This window comes from Capricornis sumatraensis, chromosome 7, assembly GCF_032405125.1.
Source record: "Capricornis sumatraensis isolate serow.1 chromosome 7, serow.2, whole genome shotgun sequence".
Classification (NCBI taxonomy): domain Eukaryota; kingdom Metazoa; phylum Chordata; class Mammalia; order Artiodactyla; family Bovidae; genus Capricornis; species Capricornis sumatraensis.
The window spans coordinates 74,264,339-74,289,070 of record NC_091075.1 but is presented as its reverse complement, the minus strand read 5'-3'; the positions used below and the strand labels follow the sequence as shown (position 1 = coordinate 74,289,070).

At 37.3% G+C, this 24,732-nt stretch overlaps 1 protein-coding gene across 1 annotated transcript in view; it reads right to left on the bottom strand.

Moving 5' to 3' along the window:
- Nucleotides 1-20,729, bottom strand: part of CEP135 (centrosomal protein 135) — a 65,167-nt gene extending 44,438 nt beyond the window's left edge. Inside the window, exons 1-9 of the mRNA XM_068975565.1 lie at nucleotides 20,617-20,729; nucleotides 18,922-19,112; nucleotides 17,506-17,673; nucleotides 14,975-15,116; nucleotides 12,900-12,984; nucleotides 9,465-9,593; nucleotides 7,089-7,304; nucleotides 4,003-4,068; nucleotides 1,456-1,594 (exon numbers count right to left, since the gene is read on the bottom strand). Of these exons, the coding sequence (XP_068831666.1) occupies nucleotides 1,456-1,594; nucleotides 4,003-4,068; nucleotides 7,089-7,304; nucleotides 9,465-9,593; nucleotides 12,900-12,984; nucleotides 14,975-15,116; nucleotides 17,506-17,673; nucleotides 18,922-19,112; nucleotides 20,617-20,729 (1,249 nt within the window). The remainder of the gene's footprint in view (nucleotides 1-1,455; nucleotides 1,595-4,002; nucleotides 4,069-7,088; nucleotides 7,305-9,464; nucleotides 9,594-12,899; nucleotides 12,985-14,974; nucleotides 15,117-17,505; nucleotides 17,674-18,921; nucleotides 19,113-20,616) is intronic.
- Between the last annotated feature and the right edge of the window lie 4,003 nt (nucleotides 20,730-24,732).

The following is a 24,732-nucleotide window of genomic DNA, read 5'->3' as shown; positions in this document are numbered from 1 at the left end:
CAAGGAGGCCTGGTGTGCTGCAGTCCATGGGGTCTTAAAGAGTCGGATACGACTGAGTGACTGAACTGAACTCAACTGGGGCACGTGCAAGCAGTGCTTAGCTGCTCACGAGTAAATGTTTTAGTTGATCCATGGCTGGACTGTGGGTAGGAGGATGCATTCAAAACAAAGAAACAAGGGAGTTTCAGGTATCTGAAAGATTATGCTGAAATGGCAGGATAGAAATAGCATGAAAGGAAGTAAAATTGCAAACCTTCTAATGTAGGCCTCAGTTCAGTTCAGTTCATTTCAGTCGCTCAGTCATGTCCGACTCTGCGACCCCATGAACTGCAGCACGCCAGGCCTCCCTGTCCATCGCCAACTCCTGGAGTTTACTCAAACTCAGGTCCATTGAGTTGGTGATGTCATCCAGCCATCTCATCCTCTGTCGTCCCCTCTCCTCCTGCCCCCAACCCCTCCCAGCATCCCCTAAGCACTTTAATAATATATGAACTCATTTAATCCTCGTAACAACCTTTTTTTGGGTTAGGTGCCATCTTAACCACACAGATAGGGAAACTGAAGCAACGTTGAGTAACATGCTCAAGTCATACAGCTGGTTAAGCAGAGAAGGGGTCAGATAGATTAATCCCATAGATGCTAAAGAGCCTAGGATACAGCATCTTCTTAAAATAGTACACTGGCTTTCCTTCACTTCCTCAGACACATGGAGTTTGATGGCACCAGGATTCTGCACTTGCCATCCCCTCTGCCTGGAAAATTGCCCCAGATTGTCATATGGCTTGGTTTCCATCACTAAGCCCTTTGATCAGCTGATCTGTAGCATACCCTCCCATTTTATTTAATGCCTTTACCATCTGAAATTAATTTCTTCACTTATGTGCTACCAGTTTGTCTCCCTAACTAGATTAAAGCCTCCACAAGAGCAGTGGGCCTGTGTATCTTGTTTACCTTAGGTATCTCAGCACTACAGGCTCATAAACATTTGTCAAATGAAGGAATGAATTCTTACATGTTCCTTAAACCAATTCATTTAGGATAAGGTACCTGGCAGAAAGTTAGCCTATTTCAAGTGTGTAAGAGTGTGTGTGTACCTGAAGGTGATAAAACTGAATTTACTTAAAAAGATTCTGTACTTCAATTTCCCACTATTTCATAATGGTGGTCCTCATAGTCTTGATTCTATTATCATGTGTCTCAAAGAAAGATAAATTTACACTGGAAAATATTCAATCGGGGTTCCCTGTACCAACTAGTCAGAATATAAAAGGTAAGGTCCTTGAGGGAGAGAGATTTTCTACTATATCTCAGTGCCTAGTCTGGTTTCTGATACACAGCAAACACTCAACAAATATTTATTGAATGAATAAATAAAAAAGAAACATCATCTACTACTAAAAATAAAACATTAAGAGGAAATCATACTTTTTAAGTTATTAACATTTTATATTTTACCTGTAACTGCAAAACTTTCAATTTTTTTGTTAAGTCTTTGCTTTTCCTGTTCAAGCTGATGAACAACAGTTTCCAGGTCTGATTTTATAAGGAGTTCATCACTCAGTCTCTCCTTTTCTTTATGACATAAGCTTAATTCCTGAAAAATTTAATACTAAAATTAAGATTTCTAGCAACTTTACAAAACATGAAAACACATTTATTTAAGAGTAATTCACATACACACACTTTTAGTCAGTCAAATATATATCATTTCAATTAAAGTTAATTCTCAATTGAGGCTAAAAGCATCATAAAACCCAAACTCAACAGTGTTCCTTTCTAAAGTAGTAGAATTATTGGATTTTATTTTCTTTTAATTTGTTTAGCACATTGTCTTTCAAAAAAGTGAATACGACTTGTTCAATACAAAATTTTTAACTGTTTTTATGTTTAAAGAAAAGCAAAAGTAAAGACGGTGCTCTAAGACTACCACAGGTATACATAAGTACAGGGTTATTCTCAGTCTCACCCGCACAATGGGGATAAAACCAGCACCTGGACACTGAGGGTTCATCTATGAATGATTCATCTATAGATTCATCTATGGCTGATTCTATGAATGTGAAACACTCTGTACAGTGTCTAGCACATGGCAAGTACTTAATAACTGTTAGCTAATAATATTGTCAGCATTTATCTTAAAAATACATAAAATGTAATACCAATGGAAAAAATAAGAAAGGTCAGAAAGTAACTACATCTTGCTGTCAGGCAACAATATTGAAACTTGGTCACAGTTCAGAGACAATATTATAAATCACATGCAACTGCAAACAGTGTGCATTAGAAACAGCAGTGAACAAACAGCAAAAATTCCTGTCCTCACGGAGCTTACACTATACTGAAAACATCATCAAAACATCTACTTTACATTTCATGACTTCATGGGACAATTTTATGTATCTATGAAACTCAAGAGTAGACAGTATCTAGCAGGTTTAGCTAATTATTCAGTGTTCAGCTGAACGGACTACCTGATAAAGTAGTTGGATAAAATAGAAAGTCATTGTGATACGCTGTTCATAGTGAACATACAAAAACCAGTTAAGTATCTGAACACCTACTGTGAGCCAGTGTATCACAAAAGGCTTCGCTTTTTAATTTGCCTCATGACTGCCACCAGAATACTAGACTGTAAAGAGTATAATTAATGAGAAAACTTGGAAGTGAGTACTAGTCTTTGTTTCCAATATTAATGGAGACTCATCCAATTTAACAAGCTATTAAAAAATTCTCAATAATCTATCAGGTGACCACCTAGGAATTTCTATTTGTACGCAAGACAGTCTTTCTGCCGGTTCTAGACTATAAGATTGCATCTAGGTTAGGCTTCATCCAGGTTTTTGCTGGGATGCTTACTAGTTTTCTCATTTGAAGACCACCAGAATGAACAATATGACTAGTAAGATGGTTTGTACTGCCAAGCAAAATAATTAAAAGAAAATTGAGTTTTTTAAAAATAAGGTCAACCATTTTATCAAGTAATTATCAGTTTTTAGTTTTAATATTAGTAAACTGATGAGTCATGAAGTCACTTTAAATAATATAAAATTCCTAACAGGCTTTCCAAATTTGAGTGTAACTTGCTACCTATTATATATGAGATTAAAGAAATATACAAATATACATACTGACTGAAATAAGTGACAGAAAGACAAATATCATATGGTATTGCTTATATATGGAATCTAAAAAATGGGTACAAATGAATTTATCTACGAAACAGATATACAGTTATAGATGTAGCAAACTAACAGCCGGGGGTAGGCAGGGAGAGGGATAAATTGGGAGATTGGGAGTGACATATATACACTACTATATATAAAATAGAAAATTAATAAGGACCTACTGTATAGTACAAGGAACTCTACTGAATACTCTGTAATGGCCTATATATATAAAAGAATCTATAAAAAAGAGTGGATATATGTATGTTATAACTGACTCACTCTGCTGTACATCTGAAACTAACACAACATTGTAAATCAATTCTATTACCCAATAAATTTTTTTAATTTCTAGAAATATAAAAAAAGAATTATAAAATATAAATGTAACCATATATATAATACAATGGGATATTACTAGCCATAAAAAAGAGTAATGATACATGCTATGATACCCATGAACCTTGAAAACAATGGGTTAAGTGGAAGTCACATCTAAAAGGTTACATATTGTATAATTTCATTTACACAGAATATCTAGAATAGGCAAATTGTAGATGAGAGAGACAGAAAGCAGATTAGTGGTTGTCAGAGGTGGAGCAGAGGAAAATGAGGAGTGACTGCTAATGGTATGAGGTTTTTTTTTGGAGTGATTAAAATGTTCTGGAATTAGTAGTGATGGCTGCACTACTTTGTATCTATACCAAAACTGCTGGACTGTACACGTAAAACAGTAAATATTATGATAGGTAAATTATAATTAGTAAAAAAAATGTAAAATAAAACATAAAATTTTCCTTAATGAAAATTCTGGCAATTCAATACAAAACCTACTCACCAGTTGAAGTTTTCCCATCGTTTCTTCAAGATTCCGCATTTCAGAAAGTTTTTTTTTAATCTCTTTCTAGGAATAAAAAGCTTATTAGGCACATACCTAAAAGTCAAGAATACTTAACACTAAGTGACAGTGAAAATGAGGCCAAGTCATTTTTGAGTAATTTATGTTCCCTGTCATCAGTGAGAGCTAAAGCTTTAGCCAGCTCTATGCCTCAGCTTCAATGAAGAGGAGGCAAAGTTTAGGTTTCTCTTTAATTTCTGGTATCCTGAATGCTTATAGGGACCTATCTGTGACATGTGCAACAAGAGAGCCCCTTGAAAATCTTCTGTCTGTATACTTGTAGGACTTTTCCTGAGCCTTGATTTTTAGGATTCCTCTTACGGCCCTGTCATTTCCTGACTTTCCTATCCTATTTGCTCTTTCACCACCCACTACTATCAACCTGTGCCGTGCTTAGTCGCTCTGTTGTGTCCAACTCTTGGCTACCCCATGGACTGTAGCCCACCACGCTCCTCTGTCCATGGAATTCTCCAGGCAAGAATACTGGAGAGGGTTGCCATGCCCTCATCCAGGAGATGATCCACCTGGATCCTCTGAATGGCAACTAAGAGTGCTGAATGCCAGGATTAAAATATTATGACCTAACAGGAATCTTTTACTGAGACAAGTTGTCATTCTCGACTACTGCCAATGTGACATGTGAAACTGTGTTCAGTATGTTGTGCACACATGACAGAATATGCAAAAGAAAGTAGAAAAGGAAAGCAATGAGAAACAGAAATATTGCAAAGAAACTAAAAGTCACAAAAGCAAAATTAAAACCACTAATTGAGACTTCCCTGGTGGCCCAATGGCTAAGACTCCATGCTCCCAATGCAGGGGGCCCAGGTTTGATCCCTGGTCAGGGAACTTGATCCCACATGCCACAAGACCTGGTAAAATAAACAACTTAAGAAAATTGCACTAATTATGATTTCTTCATTTTCAAGGTCATTTTGGCTATTCTGGGTCCCTTGAGATCCATATGAATTTTAGGATTTTTTTTCCTATTTCTGTAAAAAAAAAACATCACTGGGATCTGGAGAGGGATCACACTGAATCTGTAGATTGTTTTGGGTAGTAGGGACATTCAAACAATAAAGTCTTCCAATCCATGAACACAGGATATCTTTCCATTTATTTCTGTCTCTAAATTCTTTCAGCAGTGTTTTAGTTTTCAGTATACAAGTCTTCTGCCTCCTTGGTTAAGTTTATCCCTGAGATCTTTATTCTTTTTGACACTATTGTAAACAGGATTATTTTCTTAATTTTCTTTTTGGATTTTAATATAGAAATGCACCCAGATTCTTATGCAATGATTTTGTATCCTACAAGTTTGCTGAATTTATTAGTTGTTTTTTTTTATTGGCATCTTTAGGGTTTTCTACACATATCACCTCATCTGGAAACAAAACTTTACTTCTTTATTTCCCATTTGAATGCCTTTTACTTCTTTTTCTTGCCTAATTCCTCTGGCCAAGACTTCCAGTACTATGTTGAACAGAAGTAGGGAGAATGGACATCCTAGTCTTGTTTCTAATCTTAAAGGAAAAGGTTTCAGTCTTTCATCACTGGGTATGATGTTAGCTGTCCGACGACTGAGTGACTTCACTTTCACTTTTCACACTTTCACTTTTCACTTTCATGCACTGGAGAAGGAAATGGCAACCCACTCCAGTATTCTTGCCTGGAGAATCCCAGGGATGGGGGAGCCTGGCAGGCTGCCGGCTATGGGGTCGCACAGAGTCGGACACGATTGAAGTGACTTAGCAGCAGCAGCAGTGGGCTTTTCACATATGGCTTTTATTATGTTGAGGTAGTTTCTTTCTATTCTACTAATTAATGGAGATGACACTGTATAAGATTAATTTATTTTATTTAGTTGATGTAAAGTAGTGATCTTAAAATTATTAATAGGTTATACTCATGCTTGGGATAATATAAAGATTATTCAATATTATGCAAAACTATCATATACATAGTTTTATGAAATCCATATCTGGATTCTTAATTTGCAAATATCCTTCTTAAAAATTATCTACCTGAAAACCTGTGGTCTAGGTATTATGTGAATTCTTCTTTCCCACCTACCCTTCCACAATTGCCTTTGGCCCATTTTTAAAAGAAAGGCAAGCTTCTAATTTCATACTGTATCTCTACATATAAAAAACTTCTGAAGTACCAGACAACACCTGAAATGTTGGGGCTGGTCAAAGCCTTTAATTAAGATGCTATTTTCTCCCATTATATCTTTCTAAAAGATGTATTTTCAGTACAATTTTACTTTTTTATTTGATAAGTATTTACCGACATTTGTGCTACATCTGTCACTTTGATCCACTGACTACTAATAATTATAACACGTTTTACAGGAAAATGCTAACATTCTGAACCTTATAGTCACAGGATATTTTTAAATTAAAAAAATTTCAATTCATGTATGTTTTTAATTGCAGAGACATTTGATAGTTATCATAAAAAGATATTCAAGCATAAAATATGTTACAATAAGATAAAAAATATGTATGTATCTTATTAGATACAATTTTGTGGGGATTTCAAGAAGGGTCATACGGATTCTACTGGCTATATTTATACGAACAATATGACAATTTTATTTTAAGAAATCAATCTTTACAACTGATTAGAAATTATATCCTTTGCATCTATTTAAAGATGAAAAATGTTAGCTTCCAACTTAAAAATGTGCAAGGACATACATAGTTTCAAAAATTACCTTTAAAGGGTTCGTGAGCATATAATGACCTAGAGGACAAACTTCAGAAGCCTGCTCATAATGCAGAGAAAGGACAGATGAAAATCTTGAATGAAAAGAGGAAGGAATTTGGAGAATTGCCATAAGAATAGATGTGCTTCAGAAAGACAAGCGAACAACTGGACAAAGTGCAAACATTTAGAGCATGTAAATAACACTTAAAAAAACTTGAATTACAAAACAAACCAAAAGACCTGGATAGGATATCAAAAGAACTCGAGCTCACTCCTCTCTAGGAGAATTAACGAGCACCCCCATAGCCAAGATGTACCTTTGCTTCCTCAAGTTCTTTGTCAGCAGTCTTGAGCACTTCTTCTTTATGTCTTTCCAACTGCTGCGCTAACTGGTCTATTTCAGTTAATTCCTGGCAGAGTTTTTCATTTTTGTTACTTAAATTAACAACTTCAGATGTTACTGTTTCTTTGGTTTCCATAAGCTCTTGTATATGCTTTTCCAGGTCTTTATTAGCTTGCTGAAGAAAGTCAACCTAAATTGAATTTGTAATTCATAAGTTAATAAATTAGAAAATTATCAAATACTGAACTTTCAAAATATTTCAAAATACTGTGTTTATTTAAATACTGAAAGTTAAAACTCCAGCTATTTTACATTTTCAAATTTATATTGTCTTGATTTGCAAAACTGCTGATGTGTGGTTTAGTAAAAATATATATATGTCTTCAGTTTTCAAGCAAGGAAGGAAAGGATAAGTAAGAAATTTGTGTTAACCTTTTCCCAACATAGAGTTCTAAATATATGACAAGATTACCATTATGATGATAATATTAGTCTGGAGTGCTGTATCATACAGTAGCCACTAGCATCTGCATATGGCTACTAAGCACTTAAAATATGGCTAGTCCAGAGGTGTGCTATAAGTACAAAGAGGAGTCCAAAGACTTAGTACAAAAAAATAGTACAATACGCCAATGATACTTGACAACATCGACTACATGTTGAAACGATAACATTTTGGATATATTTAAGTAGATACATTATTAAATTAATTTCACTTGTTTTGTTTTTACTTTTTTTAATCAGACTACTAGGAAATTTTAAATGACATATGTGGCTCATATCCTATTTCTACTGAACAGCACTGCTCAAGAGCTCTGCTAATATTTGGGACTTAATCTACTCTGGCTGCAGTCCAGGCAGCAGTGATATCTAAATTTCTAAAGATCATATGGAAACAACCTAATGTCCATGACAGATGAATAGATAAAGATAATGTAGTGTGTGTGTGTGTGTGTGTGTGTGTGTGTACAATAGAATATCATTCAGCCATAAAAAAGAATGGAATAATGCCATTTACAGACACATGGGTGGACCTAGAGATTATCATACTAAATAAAATCAGAAAGAAGACAAACACCATATGATATCACTTATATGTGGAATAAAAAAAATACAAATGAGCTTATTTACAAAACAGAAACAGACTCAAAGACACAGAAAACAAACTTATGGGTACCAAAGGGGAGAGGGGATTGGGGAGGGATAAATTAGGAGTTTGAGATTAGCAGATACAAACTATTGTGTATAAAATAAACAAGGTCCTACCATATAGCACAGGGAACTATATTCAATAACATGTAATAAAACACAATGGAAGGACTTTCCTAGTGGTCCAGTAGTTAAGAATCCACTTGCCAAAGCAGGGGACACTAGTTCAACCCCTCATCCAGAAACTAGGATCCCACATGCCACGGGGCAACTAAGCCTGAAAAATGCAACTAGTGAGCCCACCCGCTGTAACTACTAAAGGCTGTGTGCCCTAGAGCTCAAGCTTGGCAAGAAGAGAAGCCACCTCAACAAGAAGCCTGCGCGCTGCCACTAGAGAGCAGCCCCGACCGTCGAAACCAAAGCCCATGTGCAGCGCAGAAGACCCGGTGCAGTTAAAAACAAACAAAATGTATGGCAAAACCAATACAGTATTGTAAAGTGAAAAAAAAAAAAAAAAACCACAATGGAAAAGAATATGAAAAATATTACACATATAATATGGATAACTGAATCACTTTGCTGCATACCAGAAACTAACACACACTGTAACTCAACTATACTTCGGTTAAAAAAAAATTTTCTAAAGGTCATTTGTCATGTTTCACAGAAGTCCCTTGCTCTTTCATTCTTAGGTCAAATGCATGGCAAGGCAAACTACTACAGAGTTAAATAGAAACTCTAGGTTTAATTTTTATATTTATTTTTAAAATAATATTTTTTATATTATAAAGGAAATACAAATTTTGAAAAAATTTTGTAAATTTTTGAGAAAATCATAGAGAAGACTATGTCACCACACAAAGATAAATCTTTATTAGTGTATTTTGGCAAGTTTCTTCTAGTGTTTTCTCTCTCTGAATGTATATACACAATTTTTAAAGCAAATTGAGGATTACTTTTTACCTATAGTTTATTCTCTTCTTTTAAACACATAACACTGTGGTATATCAATTCCTACACCTCATTAAATATAAAAACAGGATTTTTCAACAGCTGTACCCAATTTTGGATACTCTGACTCTATGAAATTTTTTCTGCCGTAGATAACACCCAACTAAACAACCCTTTCACCTTTATAAACCCAAAGACCATTAAAAACACTTACAACTTTATATGCTCAGTGAAATAATTATGTCATTACCTGAATATTTAAATGAGCAATAAGCTTCTCGTTGGCTTTATTTCTAGTCTCCAGAGAAAGGATATCAGAGGAGCGACCCCCATCCAATGCAGTCGACAGTCGTTCTATCTCTCGTTCTCTAAGTTCAATCTGAAAACATAAAGTTGTGCTATCATTTTCAAAGATATGGTCTTGAACTGAAATGATTAACACTGGACAAATGTTTATTTGAATATACTTCCATTTTTCTTATGGCCCACGATGTATACAAAAGAGTAACACTCATATATGTTACTGACACATAAATGGTATTATGAGATCCGTTTACGCAGAGCAAAAATATACACAAAATCTCAACCTAAGAATTGTCAACACAGGTTTCATAAGTATTTTTATTGAAGCGATTCTTTCCAATTTTATGTTTTGTTTCTTCTCTCCTCTAAGATTAGGCAATGTTTATACAAAAAGAAACTAAGTCCTGGAACTGAGTCTGAACTACTTCAGTGCCTGGTGAAATAAATGGGAGATAAACAAATGAATATAAAACAAAAAGGAAGTAATTTGCTACTGAAACTCAGTATTAAAAAGGATATGAGGCCGGAATGAATTTGCTTTACTATCTATTATGTAGAAAAAAACAGATATACAACCAAAAACATCACTACCAACCATGAATTCCCACGCAAGAATCTAGAAAAACACACACACTTTCAAACTTTGGTTTTCTTTTCAAAAAAAGAAATCGAAAACAAAAACCAAGTATTCAATTTAACAAACAATTATTGAGCATAGTTCTAAATATACAAAGATGAACAAAACATGATCCCTTACTTTCAGGAACACACAGCTTTACAGGAAAAGCAAGAAAGTAAGCCAGTAACTGCTTTAATATGTTGTTCAATGATACAATAATAGAAACAGGTATACAGTACCAAAGTAGTCAAGGGAATAAATAAGTCCAAAAAAGTTATAAAATATGCTAGGCAGAGAAGAAAGGAGGGATATTCCAGGCAGTGACAGGGAAGCACAAGGCAACACGATATGTTTAAGGGAGCAGAAATGACTCGGTATGACTGAACTATAACATGCAAGGGAAATTAATAGTTGGAGATGAGTCCAAAGAATTAGGCAGGAACTAACTATGGTAAGCACTGTATACTTCACTAGGGAGAAATATTATTCAGGACTAAAGGGTGAATGTGATAAGAATAGGACCAGAAGCAAGGAGACCTACTGTAGGAACGTACAAGAGATGACTGGAGCCTAAGAAACAGTGGGACGGGACAGAACAGAATACGTAAGTTTAAGAACTGATAGAACATGGTGAGTGGTATGTGACAGGCAAAGAATGAAGAATGAGATATATAAAGACTACAGAATGCTGGCTTGGGTGGATACTCAAGGTTCCAATCAAAGTTGAGGATACAGGAGGAGAAACAAATGTGAGACAGAAGCTGGAAAGTTCAGCACTAGGCATATGTGTACAGACACCATTCATCCAAGTGGAAATGTCAGTGTCAAGCTGGGCATATCAGAATGGAACTCAGCAGAGAAGTGTCAGCCTGAGAGATTGGGGAGTCATCAATATTCAGGTAATAAACTAAGAGAGTAGACGAGACTATCTGAGAAAACATGGAGAGGAGAAGTCAAAGAACCTTGGGGATCGGTGATATTTTAGGGAGCAGGCAGACAAAAGAGCAAAGATGATATTATAAGAGGCTAAAAAAAAAAGGCAAGAAAAGGAAAACCGAAAGAAAATGAAGCCACAGAAGAGTTTCAAAGAGAAATGATCAATAATGTCAAATACTGCAGAGTGAGTCAGGAAAATGAAGACTTAAAAGTATCCTTCTGGATGCAGCAATTAATGTCAACGGTAACAGTAACCAGACCAACTTATATAGTGGGGGACAGAAGCCAACAGAAGGTTAAGAAGTGAACAGGACGTGAAGAAGTAGAGAAAGAAGAGTAAGACACCCTTTAGAGAAGTATGCATCAGGGAGAAGAAGGCCTTAGTTAGCAAGAGGGGAAAGGTAATTCAAAGATTTTTTAAGGGGTATTAGCGATGATGATAAAAGCATCTCCTCACAGTACTGTTATGAAGACTGAAAAAAATTTATAGCCATTAAAATGGCCATATAAGTTTGTTAAAGAATAACTGATTAAAGCAATATCCTAAGGAGAAGAGAGGGAATGGGGCCAAGTGCACGAAACCTTAAACAGGAAGAATATCATCCTACCCATTAAGTCTTAAGGAGAACCTGTGAATACTGCTCATTTTAAAGGCAGAGATAGGAAACTGAAAAAGAAGATGATATCCTGAGAAGGAGGGTGTTACAGGCCATGGAAAGAGCTTGAAGAGAACAGTAAAATCTGGAATATATGCTGAGAAGAACAGAACAGACTCCCACAAAAAAAAAAAAAACTGATAGAGAATAGAGTAGACTCAATCAAGATTGATAACCACTTAAATTGGTGATTTCAATCAGAATGGTTAGGCTATTTTCTTCAAACACCTCAGCCACCTCACGGAGACAACAGAGACTGGTCAGTTTATGTTCATAAAGTACTTAGAAAAAAAAAGTGATGAAAGAATGACTGAATATAAATTGAAAAATATTAATTAATATTCATCACATATGCATATTTGATATGTTCAACATCTCTCCATAAAGTAAGTTTTTTGGATGACATTACTACAATTCCTTTTAACTCCATTTTATCCAAGTGATCGTCAAAGTACTTCATAAACTTAGCACTTATACCAATACATAAGTTACATCTATATTGGTATGTGCAGATTTCTTTACTCCAAAAAAACGTAGTTATGTGCAGAATATGGAAAACATGTTACCTGATTTAAACTTCAGTAAGCATATTAAGAAAGAAAGCCTGTAACTACCCAAATCAGAATTTAGCCAAGACACCAAAAGAAAGTATAAAAGAACAAAGCTTGTTCAAAGTTTTCATGTAACCCTGAATCTGTTCATTCCCTTGCATCTTTAGAAAACTGTCGTATGGGGTACTAGTGCTTACAGAGAAAACATTCAACAAGCATGGTAACTTGGAAGAGTTACTTTCAAAGACATATTCAAAACGATAAAATCTACAGAAAGGGTAAAAAATGTTTTTTAAAATACTATTATAAAGCATAATACAATTCAAATAAAATACCTCTTGAGATGGAAACAGTTAATATGGTTATAATATTTGGGGAGATGTATGATTCACCTAAAAAAAAAAACAAACTACTATTCACCTCAATGCATAATGCAGGGAATGGACTGAAGGTTCTGAAGTCATCTAAGCCATTCCATCTATAAATTCTATTAACAAATTTACTAAAAAGAAAAGCTGTATTAAAAACTCAGTTATCAGAAATATTAAACATAACCCAATTCTATTTACAGTCACAGCACACTCACCTCAATCCCAACTAGGCAAATAAAAAAATCCTACCTGCTTATTATAATCTCTCAGTTCACTTTCCATCATTGCTAACTTCTGTTGTAACTGGCAGACTTCTTGTTGAAGTTCTTGAATTCTGAAACATATAAATTATAAGTAATGTCTATATTTTTGATAAGAAATACAAATTAACAAAAGTGAAATTAGATGCCTTCTTTTAAAAACCCTCAACTTTTTGTTTCTCAGTGAGGCAGGAGGTGCTGTGCCAAAGGGTTCCCAGGCCACAGCACAGAGTGCATCATCTTAGAGATTTAATTCTATAAGAACAGATACAAAGCTGAGTGGTAAATAATCTGAAACTCAGATACATTATGTCTCCTACAAATTCTTCTGGGTACTGTTGCCAATTCTTAGGTTCAGGGAACTAAGCATCGAGTCCCAAACTCACAATACTATTAAGTGAAATAAGGGACTACATGTTTTCTGACCCCACATGGCCCTGCATTTTCTAAGGAACTATCTTATAATCTTAGAGAGAAGAAAAATACTGAGAAATACCAATTTTCCAGGTAACTACAGCAAAAAAAAACCAAAACTACTCTTTCCTGGAACTTGTTAATTCCAAGAGAATTAAGATTTGTCTAAATCATCTGAATTATATGAATCCTAAATGTACTGTACTACATCACACTTTGCCAAGCATTAACAAAACAAGTCACAATCACTTTCATACTGGAAAAATAAAGCCTGAAGCCAGGTTTAATTTTAAGAGAGCTTTTCCATAAAGGACATAGAGTACGGCTGAACACTGCTTGTACCTGCTATTAGTAGCACTAGAACCAACATTACCCACTAAACCTATGAGTAGGAGAGCAGTACGTGTGCAACCACACTCATCTACGTGTGAATGACTCTAAATACTGTTAAACGTGCATGTGCAAATTCAACAAATAAGATAATCAAGAGACTAATGCTCCCTATGATGGCTTGATAGAAAAGAAGATGATTAAGGCAAAGAAAAAGACAGAAAATTATACACATGTTGTTCAGTCACTGTCGTGTGCAGCTCTTTGTGACCCCATGGACTGCAGCATCCCAGGCCTCACTGTTTCTCACCATCTCCCAGAATTTGCCCAAGTTCATGTCCATTGAATCGAATACATATAGGGCCCTCTAAAACTCGGTAAATAATACTAACATATTGTCTAAGTCCTAGTTTATAAGCACCAGAAAAACAAAATACAAAATATTTCATGGGTGAAGTCAAGTAAGTGTATAAATACAGGTACAAAATATTGTGTGAGAATAACTGAGCTAAAGACCCTAATTAGCCCCCCCAATGTCTTTCTTAATTGCTACAGAGACTAAAAATAAAGTTGAAAACTCTCTCACATTGTCTACATAATCTACAAAGTAAAAAGCTGGCTGCACTAACCATTTCCACGAGTGTATTCTGTACTTTACACTGTTTCTGCAGCCGTGACCAGAGAGGCTGTCACTAGTGCTCTCTCACTCCTCTGTACCGTTTACGATGTTCTCAGTGGCATTCTGTGCATTTCCCCTTGTCTCATCTTCTTACCGGGTTGTAAGCTTCTCAAAAGTTGCACCTTTATATCCCAAGAACACTTACCTAGCCTTTTCCAAAGAGTTCACTGAAGTTATAATTAAAATAGAATTTACACCTGATTCCAAGTTAAGGAAACACCAACATACAAAGCTAGAGAATCACGAAGCAAAAATTTCAAAGCCAGTTACAAGTCTACTCATGCTACTGGCATTTGAGAAAAATCTGAAGTAATAGACAGTCTGTAGAAGATTTACTTGGGTGATAAAGCTGAGTGTCAAAGCAACTCTACTGGAATAGGCTCTAGGTGGCACTAAACTGTTTTCAAGCAAATATAGACAGAAACCTCAGATATATGGTTTACTTGAAATCAAATTTCAAAACAAGTGAAAACTTTCTATATTCAGAATATATTCAGGAAGGGTTTACTGAATGCTTGTGCGAAGTTCTGTGCTACACACCAGAGATAGGCTAGTTAAGAAGACAAAACCCTACTATCAAGAAACTTAGAGCTAACCAAGTGATCAGTTAACTAAAACCAACAGAGAATTCTTTAATGCACCTGTTATCAGCCACGTGCAGGAGGTCTGCAATGTAAGGGTCATCTGGCTGAGGAACCGGATATGAACTGATTTCAGAGGGAGGGACTGGTTCATCAATCTGCATCCGCTGGCGCCTGAAAGCAATATTTCTTTTCTTCCCGCCTAAAAAAAAAAAAAGCAAATGTGTATTTCAAAAAATTGAAAACAAAACACTATCTTAGAATTAAATACTTTAGAAGGCTAGCCTTTTTATTATAAAGTATGTCTCTAGCTCTTATTACATAAGAGCCAGGTCAAATGTTTTCTCCCTTACATATAAACACCCACCTGATCTTTAACTAAATGACTCATTTCTGAAAACTTCAACAAGACATGGTTAGAAAGCAAGCTTCATTTTCTGCATGCTTGGTAATATATGCCCAGATTTAATCTGTTCCTTCACGAGATGGGAAGCAAACTCTGGCAAGATTAAAAGCTGAGTGTGCCTTGTGGTACATAACAGAGCTCAAGAAGTCATCAACAGCAGAAAACTGTCAAATGAGAAGCTGAAGGCAATGATAACTAAAATAAACATGTTTATTAAGCAAGGCCAAAGGAGCAGATAACTGAAACTTTAGGAATCAAAATTAGTATGTAGCAGAATATGTATCCTGAATTAATGGGGAATTTTCTTAATTATCCTTAAAACCAGCAGGCGTAATTTCTTTTGATGACTAGATATATCCCATCTTGACCCAAACCACAAGGATAATTTACTTTTCCAGTACCTGGCCTAGATTAGACATGTACTTGAAAACTAACTGACCCTCACAAAGAACAATCAACCCACAACTCTGTCTTCCTTAGAATCCTAACAAGTTTTTTCATACTCTTCGCCTCTTGTTTTGAGGATGAAGAAAATAGGTCAGAAGTATTTAAATGACCTGCTTGTAGTTACACACCTGAACAAGGTAAACCACTTTCTTCTTCCCTTATCTCCTGGTTTTCCTCCTTGGTTGCTCCTTCTCAGTTTCTTTCAAAGACCCTCTTCTTCCATCTGTGCCTTAAAAGACAGTTTCCTAGGGTCTGTCTTTGGTTCTCCTCTCTTTCCAATCTACATAATCTCACTAGTAACTCCTACCACATTCAAAGCTTCCATTCTCTGGATATTCCAATGATTTCCAAATGTGAATCTCCATCTAGGACCATATTTCTAAGGATAGATCTACATATTTCACGGCATACTAGGAGTTTCAATGTGAATGTCCCGTGGATATAACATACTCAACAAACCCTTTGTAAACGGTGGACTTCTGTTTTCCATATTCCCTATCTTAAGAAATAGTACCAGGGCATCCTTGGTGGTCTCGTGGTTAAGACTAGGGGCTCAGGTTTGATCCCTGGTTAAGGAACTAACATCCCACATGCCCCATGGTGCAGCCAAAACAAAAAGAAAGAGAGAAATAATATTAATATCCTCATTCATCCACTCATTCACTTCAAACAAATTTGGAAATTCCTCTACATCCTAAGTTTACTAAATTTATCCATCACTAAATTTTAGAGATTACACCTCCTAAATCACTCTTGATTTAGGCTCATTCTTTTCTCAGAAAATCTAATTATCCTCCTTTTTTGGTTTTCTTAATCTTCTAGTGACTTCTGAGATTCTCTTCCACATTTCCCCAGCTTTTCTGCCTTTGGCTCACGCTCCTCCCTCTCCCAGCTTATTTTCTGCCATTTCAAGTCCCACGGATTCCTCCCTGATCCTGGCCTCCCAGCTTGCCATTCTTCAGTTCTCAGAGTCTCCTCTTCACTCAGCTACAGGCACACAGTAACATGATTAAGCCTGGACTGTGTCACCAGATAGAACTGAGCCAGCTTCCATATCTTCAACTCTCTTCTGATGGCAATCTTCATTCTGACCAAATTACTACTGGTCCTCACCATGTTCTTTAATCCCTCAGTCTCTACCAAGTCTCATAGTTCAGCACCTGCCTTCACCTCCTTTGCTTCCATAACCTTAGTCTCACGGTTTAGATACCTCCACGATCGGGAGATTCTTCCATCAACTCTGAGCCTGGAGAACCACTAACTCTGCATATGGCCCATCATTTCTGTTTTCTTCCTTGAGAGCTACTGAGCATAAGGCTAAGAAGAGTAAAACTAAGAAATAACAGGTGTATCATTTTCAAAGTCTTTAGAGTATGAAGTATTTTTATAATTAATAATGATGATAGAAATAAGATAATAATAGCTAATAATAGAAAATTATTAAGATAACAATAGAAAAAAGAATTCAAACTAATAATAAAGGAAATAAAACCCTAGGCACTGAGGTTAGACAACTTATACCTAAGAAGTTTACTGTTATGTAAGTTTCTAAGCACATGTATAGAATATAAGCTGGGTCTTCAGAAATAAATTTTAAAGGTTTTGTGACTATCCAAATATATCTTTTCAAATACTAAAGTCTAAAGCATGAGTACCCAAAGTCCCATTTCAGTCAACAGTTTTAACATCTTTAAAACATTAGATGTATATGATTTGTTTTGACAGGGAACAGATTCACCTGGAGTTTGAACTACAGCTTGCAAATTCTTTTCTTGAAGCTGCTGAATTTTCTCATTCTTAGCTTTGCTTTCTTTCTCCATAAGTTTGAGTTTATGAACATATTGATTATTTAGAAATTTCAGATCAGCTGTTTCACGTGCACACTTTTTCAATGTGGTTTTCAACTCTTAAAATGAAAAAGATTTAAAGAGTATTTTATACATCAAGAAGTTCTTCCATTCCATAAAACAAAAAAAGTCACAATAATTTGAAAGGCTCCACCTGATTCTTATATGCTTTGTTAGAAGGTTGTAACTTTTCTACCACCATTAACAAAACTGCAAATAAGTCACAAAGCACAAAAAGGAATTATATTTTTCTTCTGTGGTGAGCCTAATATGAGCTTTTGATCCAGTAAATTGGATACGAAACTAAGGGATTATCAATTCATGCCAAGTATTAGCCAGGGCTTTCTACTAAATACAAGAAGATTTTATAATAAGTTAGCCATATAATTTAGCCTTTGCCTAGTACCTCTGAAATCATTCTATCTTCCAGATCAAAAACAGGGTATAAAAGAATCAGAACAATAGATATACAGCTTTTTCTCAGAAAACACAGAAGTTGTTACAAGAACATTTTTCTTCAGTACCAAGCATTTAATATTTTCTACAGCAACTTTTGGGCTTCCCAGGTGCCACAGTTGGTACAGAATCTGCCTGCCAACACAGGAGACACAAGAGACACAGGTTTAATCCCTGGGTTGGGAAGATCCCCTGGTGAAGTAAAAGGCAACCCACTCCAGTATTCTTGCCTGGAAAATTCTATGGACAGAGAAAACTGGTGGGCTGCAGTTCACAGGGTCACAAAGAGCCGAACACAACTGAGCACACACCACCACCATTACAGCAATTTTAATTCTAAATATTTAATCCACATTCAGTGAAGATGAATATAAATTGTGGAATGCAAATTTATTTTTCTTTTGGAAACTCTTCAACATACCCTATGCTACTGCTACAGCTGCTGCTGCTGCTAAGTCACTTCAGTCCTGTCCGACTCTGTCCGACCCTAGAGACAGCAGCCCACCAGGCTCCCCCATCCCTGGGATTCTCCAGGCAAGAACACTGGAGTGGCTTGCCATTTCCTTCTCCAATGCATGAAAGTGAAAAGTGAAAGTGAAGTCGTTCAGTCATGTCCAACCCTCAGCGACCCCATGGACTGCAGCCTTCCAGGCTCCTCCGTCCATGGGATTTTCCAGGCAAGAGTACTGGAGTGGGGTGGCATTGCCTTCTCCGCAACATACCCTATAATATTTCAGAAACTGTCAGTAGGAAGACTATCACATTTTCTAACCAATAGTTTCAAAGGTAGACTAGGATTTCCCACATATAAAATGAAAAGGGCAAAAATTTCAAAAGTCACAAAAATTTACCTTTAATATGTTGACCTGATTGTTCTCTCAGTTTCATTAATTCCAGATATAATTCATTATTTTCCTTATTCAACCTTGCATTTTCAAGTTTATAAGGTTCCAATACAAAATCAAAATTGGCACTCTCTTTTTCCGCTTTCACAGCAGATAATTTTGATTTCCGAAGACTTTCTGTTGTATGAACTAGATCACTAATATTAAAGAATGGAAAATGCAAATACAAGAAAACATTCTATTAACTTTTAATAACTAAAAACAGATTTCTAAAAGGACTTAAATGTTAATGCTAAGTGAGATCAAATCAAAAATCAGACATACAAAAATAAACATGAGAGGTCTTTCAAGGTACTAGGAAGGTCTCAAAACTTTCCCAGCATAATTAAGTTATAAAGCATACACACATAGGCAGAATCATCTTTCAACCTGGTCTCACTCATCCCCCATGTTTAATTAGTCACCTGTGGAATCTGTGAACCTTATTTGGTCATTTAACATTTACTGAATGCCTGCTACATGCTAAGTGTCAGGGACACAACAAACACCGATCAGTTCCCTACCTCTAAGAACACAGATGAACACAATATTCACTATATCAACATTTACTGGGTAGGGAACATGGTAAAGAACCCACTGACATGGAGCTTATATCCTACTAACAATTTGTCAGAAGTTACAGTACTATGTGACAAACTCAATAAATATTTTAGTGCTAACCATGTGTTCAGCCTGTCCTAGGTATGGCAGTGAAACAGTCAGTTTCTAGTTTCTTGGAGTTTGCATTCTAATGGGAAGGTAAAACAAATTTCTAACAATAACAACAGCTAAGGTAACGTGCAGCATATGTGACAGAGAGCTGCAGGCCATACAGCTAACTGAGCATAAAGACAAAGCAGGAAGGAGAGGAGAAAGAGACTTTACAGGCAGATAGAACAGCATATGAAGAGACCAAGGGTGAGAGTTGACACGTGTTCAGGAGCTTCAGGTGATTCACACAGGGAAGATGAAGGGAGTGTAAAATCACTGGGGAAAATGCTTGTCAGTTTCTTGGAAAGTTAAACATACTTCCACCCTATAATTCTGAATTGCTGACCAAGAACTAGATAAAGAAGGATTCTAGAGGCCATACTAGAAACCACAAAGTATCTTTCATCCATTCACTTCTTTTCATCATTATCACTTATAGTCCTATTGCAAAAACTTCCTAGACCATTTCTCTGCTCTAGTTAGCCTCAAATCACAGTACTAGGATTTATGTGGAAAAGAATAAAAATGACAAAGAATCTTTCAGTTAAATTAACATGTTAACAGCTAAAGTCATGATCAACCACCTTAGAGAAGCATTATAAATGTGTAGCAATTAAAGACCAGTGACTAACATAATATCATGTCAGCTGCATTTCAATAAAATAAAAACCAGTGAATAACGCAGCTACAGAACTCCTAACTAGATCAGAAAATCACATTGAAAATTGTACTTTTACTCACAGACAAAACTCTCAGAAACATTTACTGTAAATAGTATAGTGTGAATGGTGACCCTAGAGTTTTGCAACATGGAGAAGAGAGAAGCTTCAGATGATTTAAGGACTTTTAAAAAGTCTACCCATTTCTGTAACTAAAGCATGAAGCTCAATCAGAAACTAGATAAATGGAATTTAGGGTCACACAGGTTTGCAATAGTCTTTTCATCTTTACCTGAAAAGTTTTTCTACCAAAGGTATACAGTCCACTGTCAGAGTCTGGCGGTATCCCAACTGATCCAATCTTTTCCTAATATTAAGATACTTTCTTTCTGCAGCTGTAGTCATCTTGTGTTCCAAACTAGGTTTATTCACTTCCAAAAATTAAAATCCTATAAGAAAAGAGTGAAACATCATTCTATTATCAGTTATTATTATTTGTTTTTAAAAAATATTATTTTAATATGAAGCAATTATTTTTTGTTTCTTTTCAGGCAGACAGCCCTCTAGAATATTTAGATTGATTTAAATCCAATGCTAATGATATCCATGTTGCTGCATTAAAATAAATATCCCCTCATAAACTTAATATGCAGAAGTTAAAACATTTATAAAACCTCTAGAAAAAAGAAAAGAATATTTTTCCAAGCCTGAGACAGGCAGAGAATACTTAGAGAAGCCTCTTTTAAGTTTTTCTTTTAAATATAAAAGAGACACTTGATAAATTGGATTTCTTCAAATTAAAAATGTCTGCTCATCAAAATATATCCTTTTACTTGAAAAATAAAAACTTAAAAGAGTAAGAGAAACATATTCATAATATCTAACAAAGAATTTGTATATAAAATACAGAAAGAACCCTTACGATTCAACAATAAAGACAACCCAATAAGAAATGCAAGGCTAAGATTTGCAAAAGATATCTGAATGAGAATAATCATATGAAAAGGTGCTTAATACCACTAGACATCAGAGAAATACAAATTAAACCACAATGAAATATAATTCTGTCCATACTAGAATGGCTAAAATTAAAGGTACAATACTAAATGTCTTCAAGGACTTGGAGTAACAGGAATTTTCACATTGCTACAGGAGTGTGAAATCACTGTGGAAAAAGTCTGTGGGAGGGAGGCTCAAGAGGGACAGGATATATAAGTACTCATAACTGATTCACATTGTTGTATAGCAAAACCCAACACAACATTGTAAAGCAATTATCCTCCAATTAAAAATAAATTTTAAAGTGTGGCACTTTCTTATCAAGTTAAACATACCTCTAGCCTATGACTGTGTAATTCTAGTCCAAGGTATTTACTCAAGAAAATGAAAATAAACATCTACAAAGAGACTCTACAAGAATATCTGAAGCATCTTTATTCATCATAGCTCCAAACTGGAAACAAACTATACAGAAGAAGGATAAGTACACTGTACTTAAACAATGTAATATCACTCAAGAATAAAACAGAACTGGCACATGTCAACAGCATGGATGAATTTAAAAACACTATCTGAGCATTAGAAGCCATGATTATATGAAGTTCAAGAACAGGCAAAATTAAACTATGTACATAGAAATTAGAACAGCTGTCACCCAGGGCCATGGGGGTAGTTGGAGCCTGACTGGAAGGGCATGCGGGAGCTTTCGTGGGTAATGAAAATACTGTGGTAATGGGGGCAGACACCACATCAATGTATACATTTATCAAAGCTTTTCAAATAGCGTATGTAAATTTTACTTACATTAAAAAAGAAAGACCCCAACATGTGTCTCTGGACATCTTTTTATCCTCGTCTTTTTAAATACCTATGAATATATCATCTATAAATGCACCCTAAAATGGAGTTATCCAAAGATCCCTTCTTTTAAAAAAATGCTCTTTTCTAACTTTGCCAGGTAAATATGGTCCTAGTACTCATATTTCTAAATCAAACAAGAACTTTGATTTACATCAGTATTGCTCTTCACAATTTATATAAAACATGCATGGATATGAATATATGCAAAATTTGATCCTCACAACTACTATGAGGGGAAAAGGGTCAAGGACACCCTCCACATTCAAAGATGAGGAAAGGCTGCCTAGAGAGAGTAACTTTTTCCAAATCACAAGGCCACTAAGAAGGTGGGTAGTCCAGGTCTCCTGAGTCCTGACCCACTACTCAGGTTTCTGTATTATGCCGCCTCAACTTAGTACCACTCCTTGATAACTCCTTCCTACAAATCTCTCCTCCACATTCTTGTTAGCCTTTTCTCTGAATGACGTTCCCATTCCACACTAGGTTCTTTCTAGGTTCCTTCCACAAGAAGTACCTGACTGATGCAGGGTGTTCTAGAAAAAGTCCTGAAGAAGTCAGAAGTGCACCTGTCGGACCAAGAACTAGCTGCTGCTGCTGCTGCTGCTGCTAAGTCGCTTCAGTCGTGTCCGACTCTGTGCGACGCCAGAGACGGCAGCCCACCAGGCTCCCCTGTCCCTGGGATTCTCCAGGCAAGAACACTGGAGTGGGTTGCCATTTCCTTCTCCAATGCATGAAAGTGAAAAGTGAAAGTGAAGTCGCTCAGTCTGTCCGACTCTTCGCGACCGCATGGACTGCAGCCTTCCAGGCTCCTCCGTCCATGGGATTTTCCAGGCAAGAGTACTGGAGGTGGGGTGCCATTGCCTTCTCCGAAGAACTAGCAGGGCCTCACAATTCAAACATGTCTCTTTTTTTGTCTGGTACCAACTTTGGTTACCCCAAATACACCCTCACATCCTTCTGAGAGACAATATGAGTAAGTATTAAAAAAAAAAAAAATCAACAGATACGACAGATGAAAAAGATTAAAATCCTCCTAGGAAGGACAAAAAAACATGTATTAGGCTTTCCCCACCCATGCATGGGCTGCTGTCCTTCACCACCAACACAACACGCCCATCTACATCATCCCAACACTGCGGCCATACTGAAAGGTTTCCAGCAGAACCACATAAAAGGTAAGGTTTGGAGGTCCTCCAAGCAAACGTTTTTGGAACTACCCGCTTGCTTAACTCTGGGGAGTTTACGTCTGAAAGCCAGTGCACCTTATTTTTACAAAAGTAGCCTGTGCGTGTGTCTGTGTGTGTGTAATCTCCTATGTATATAATATATATGCGCAAGGGCTAGAAAAACAAAACACCCCAAACCAACATTAACTAGGTTATCTCGCGAGTCCTCCCTCACTGAACTAAAAACAGTAGAGAGTGGAAGAGGGGATGTTTACTAAGGTGCTGGACAAAGGTTAATAAATGACTCGTCCTAGGCTTTGGGGCACTTTTGTTTTACAAAGAGCCTGTATGATTCTTATACGAAAGGGTATTTTAACTTTTAAATCAACCCATCACTCTGTAGGAGGCGGATCTGCTGGAACCGCACAGACCCGGGGCGATCGCGGCCGGAGGAAGCAGGAGCCCGGGCAACCCCAGGTCGACCTCCGGGCCGCAGTTCCGCTGTCGGGTGTTGAAGGGAAGGAGGTGTCCGCAGCGAGGCGACACGAACTCCGCGCCCCGGCCGCCCGCCCGGGGCCCACTTCCTCCCGAGGCCGCGCGGCCTCCCTCCCGGCAGCGCCCGGGCCAGGCCCGCGGGGACCGCCCGGGAGGCGGAGGCGCCGCGGGGCCCAGCCCAGCCCTCCCGCCCCGCGCCGCGCTCACCCGCAGCCCCGGCCGCCGCTCCCTCTGCCTGCGGTAGCATCTTCCCTCGCGCCTCGCCTCCCTCGCTGGCTCCTTCCGCCCAGACACCGGCTTCAGCGCTAGGACAGTTTGAAAATGGCGCGGAGAGACGATCGGGGCCGGCGCGGAAGAGCTGCCGCGGTTGCCTCGGTAACGGGAGCGGCCGACGTTTCGCCGCGCGCAGCGGGGACGCGCCCGACCGGGATGGCGGCGCTAGGCCCCGGTGCCCGGAAACGCAACGGCCCGCACGGCGCGAGGCCGCGGCGCCCCCTGGCGGCCGGCGAACCCCTAACCTCAGCGGGTGCCGGCGATAGGACTCCTCCAAGTCGATCACGTGCCTCGCTTGACCTTGTTGGCGCGGGATTAAAATCCTGCCCGGCCCTGGTCCCTACCGCGGATCAGCCTTCACCCGTTAGGGGGACGCCTTCACCTAAACTCCAACGACAGGCGCAATTGCAACTTTCCCTGTCAGCCACCCAACACAATTAACTGTTGCTCCCACACCCATGCCCAGATGTGTAGACCCTTATAATATACTCAACCCGCTATGATGATATAACATCATGATGTTTCGATCCCGTCAGTTATAACTCATCCCTTCAAAACGTAATTATTAGTATGTCTCTTCCTGCCGTCCCCAATTGTGAATTCCTGGAGTAAGA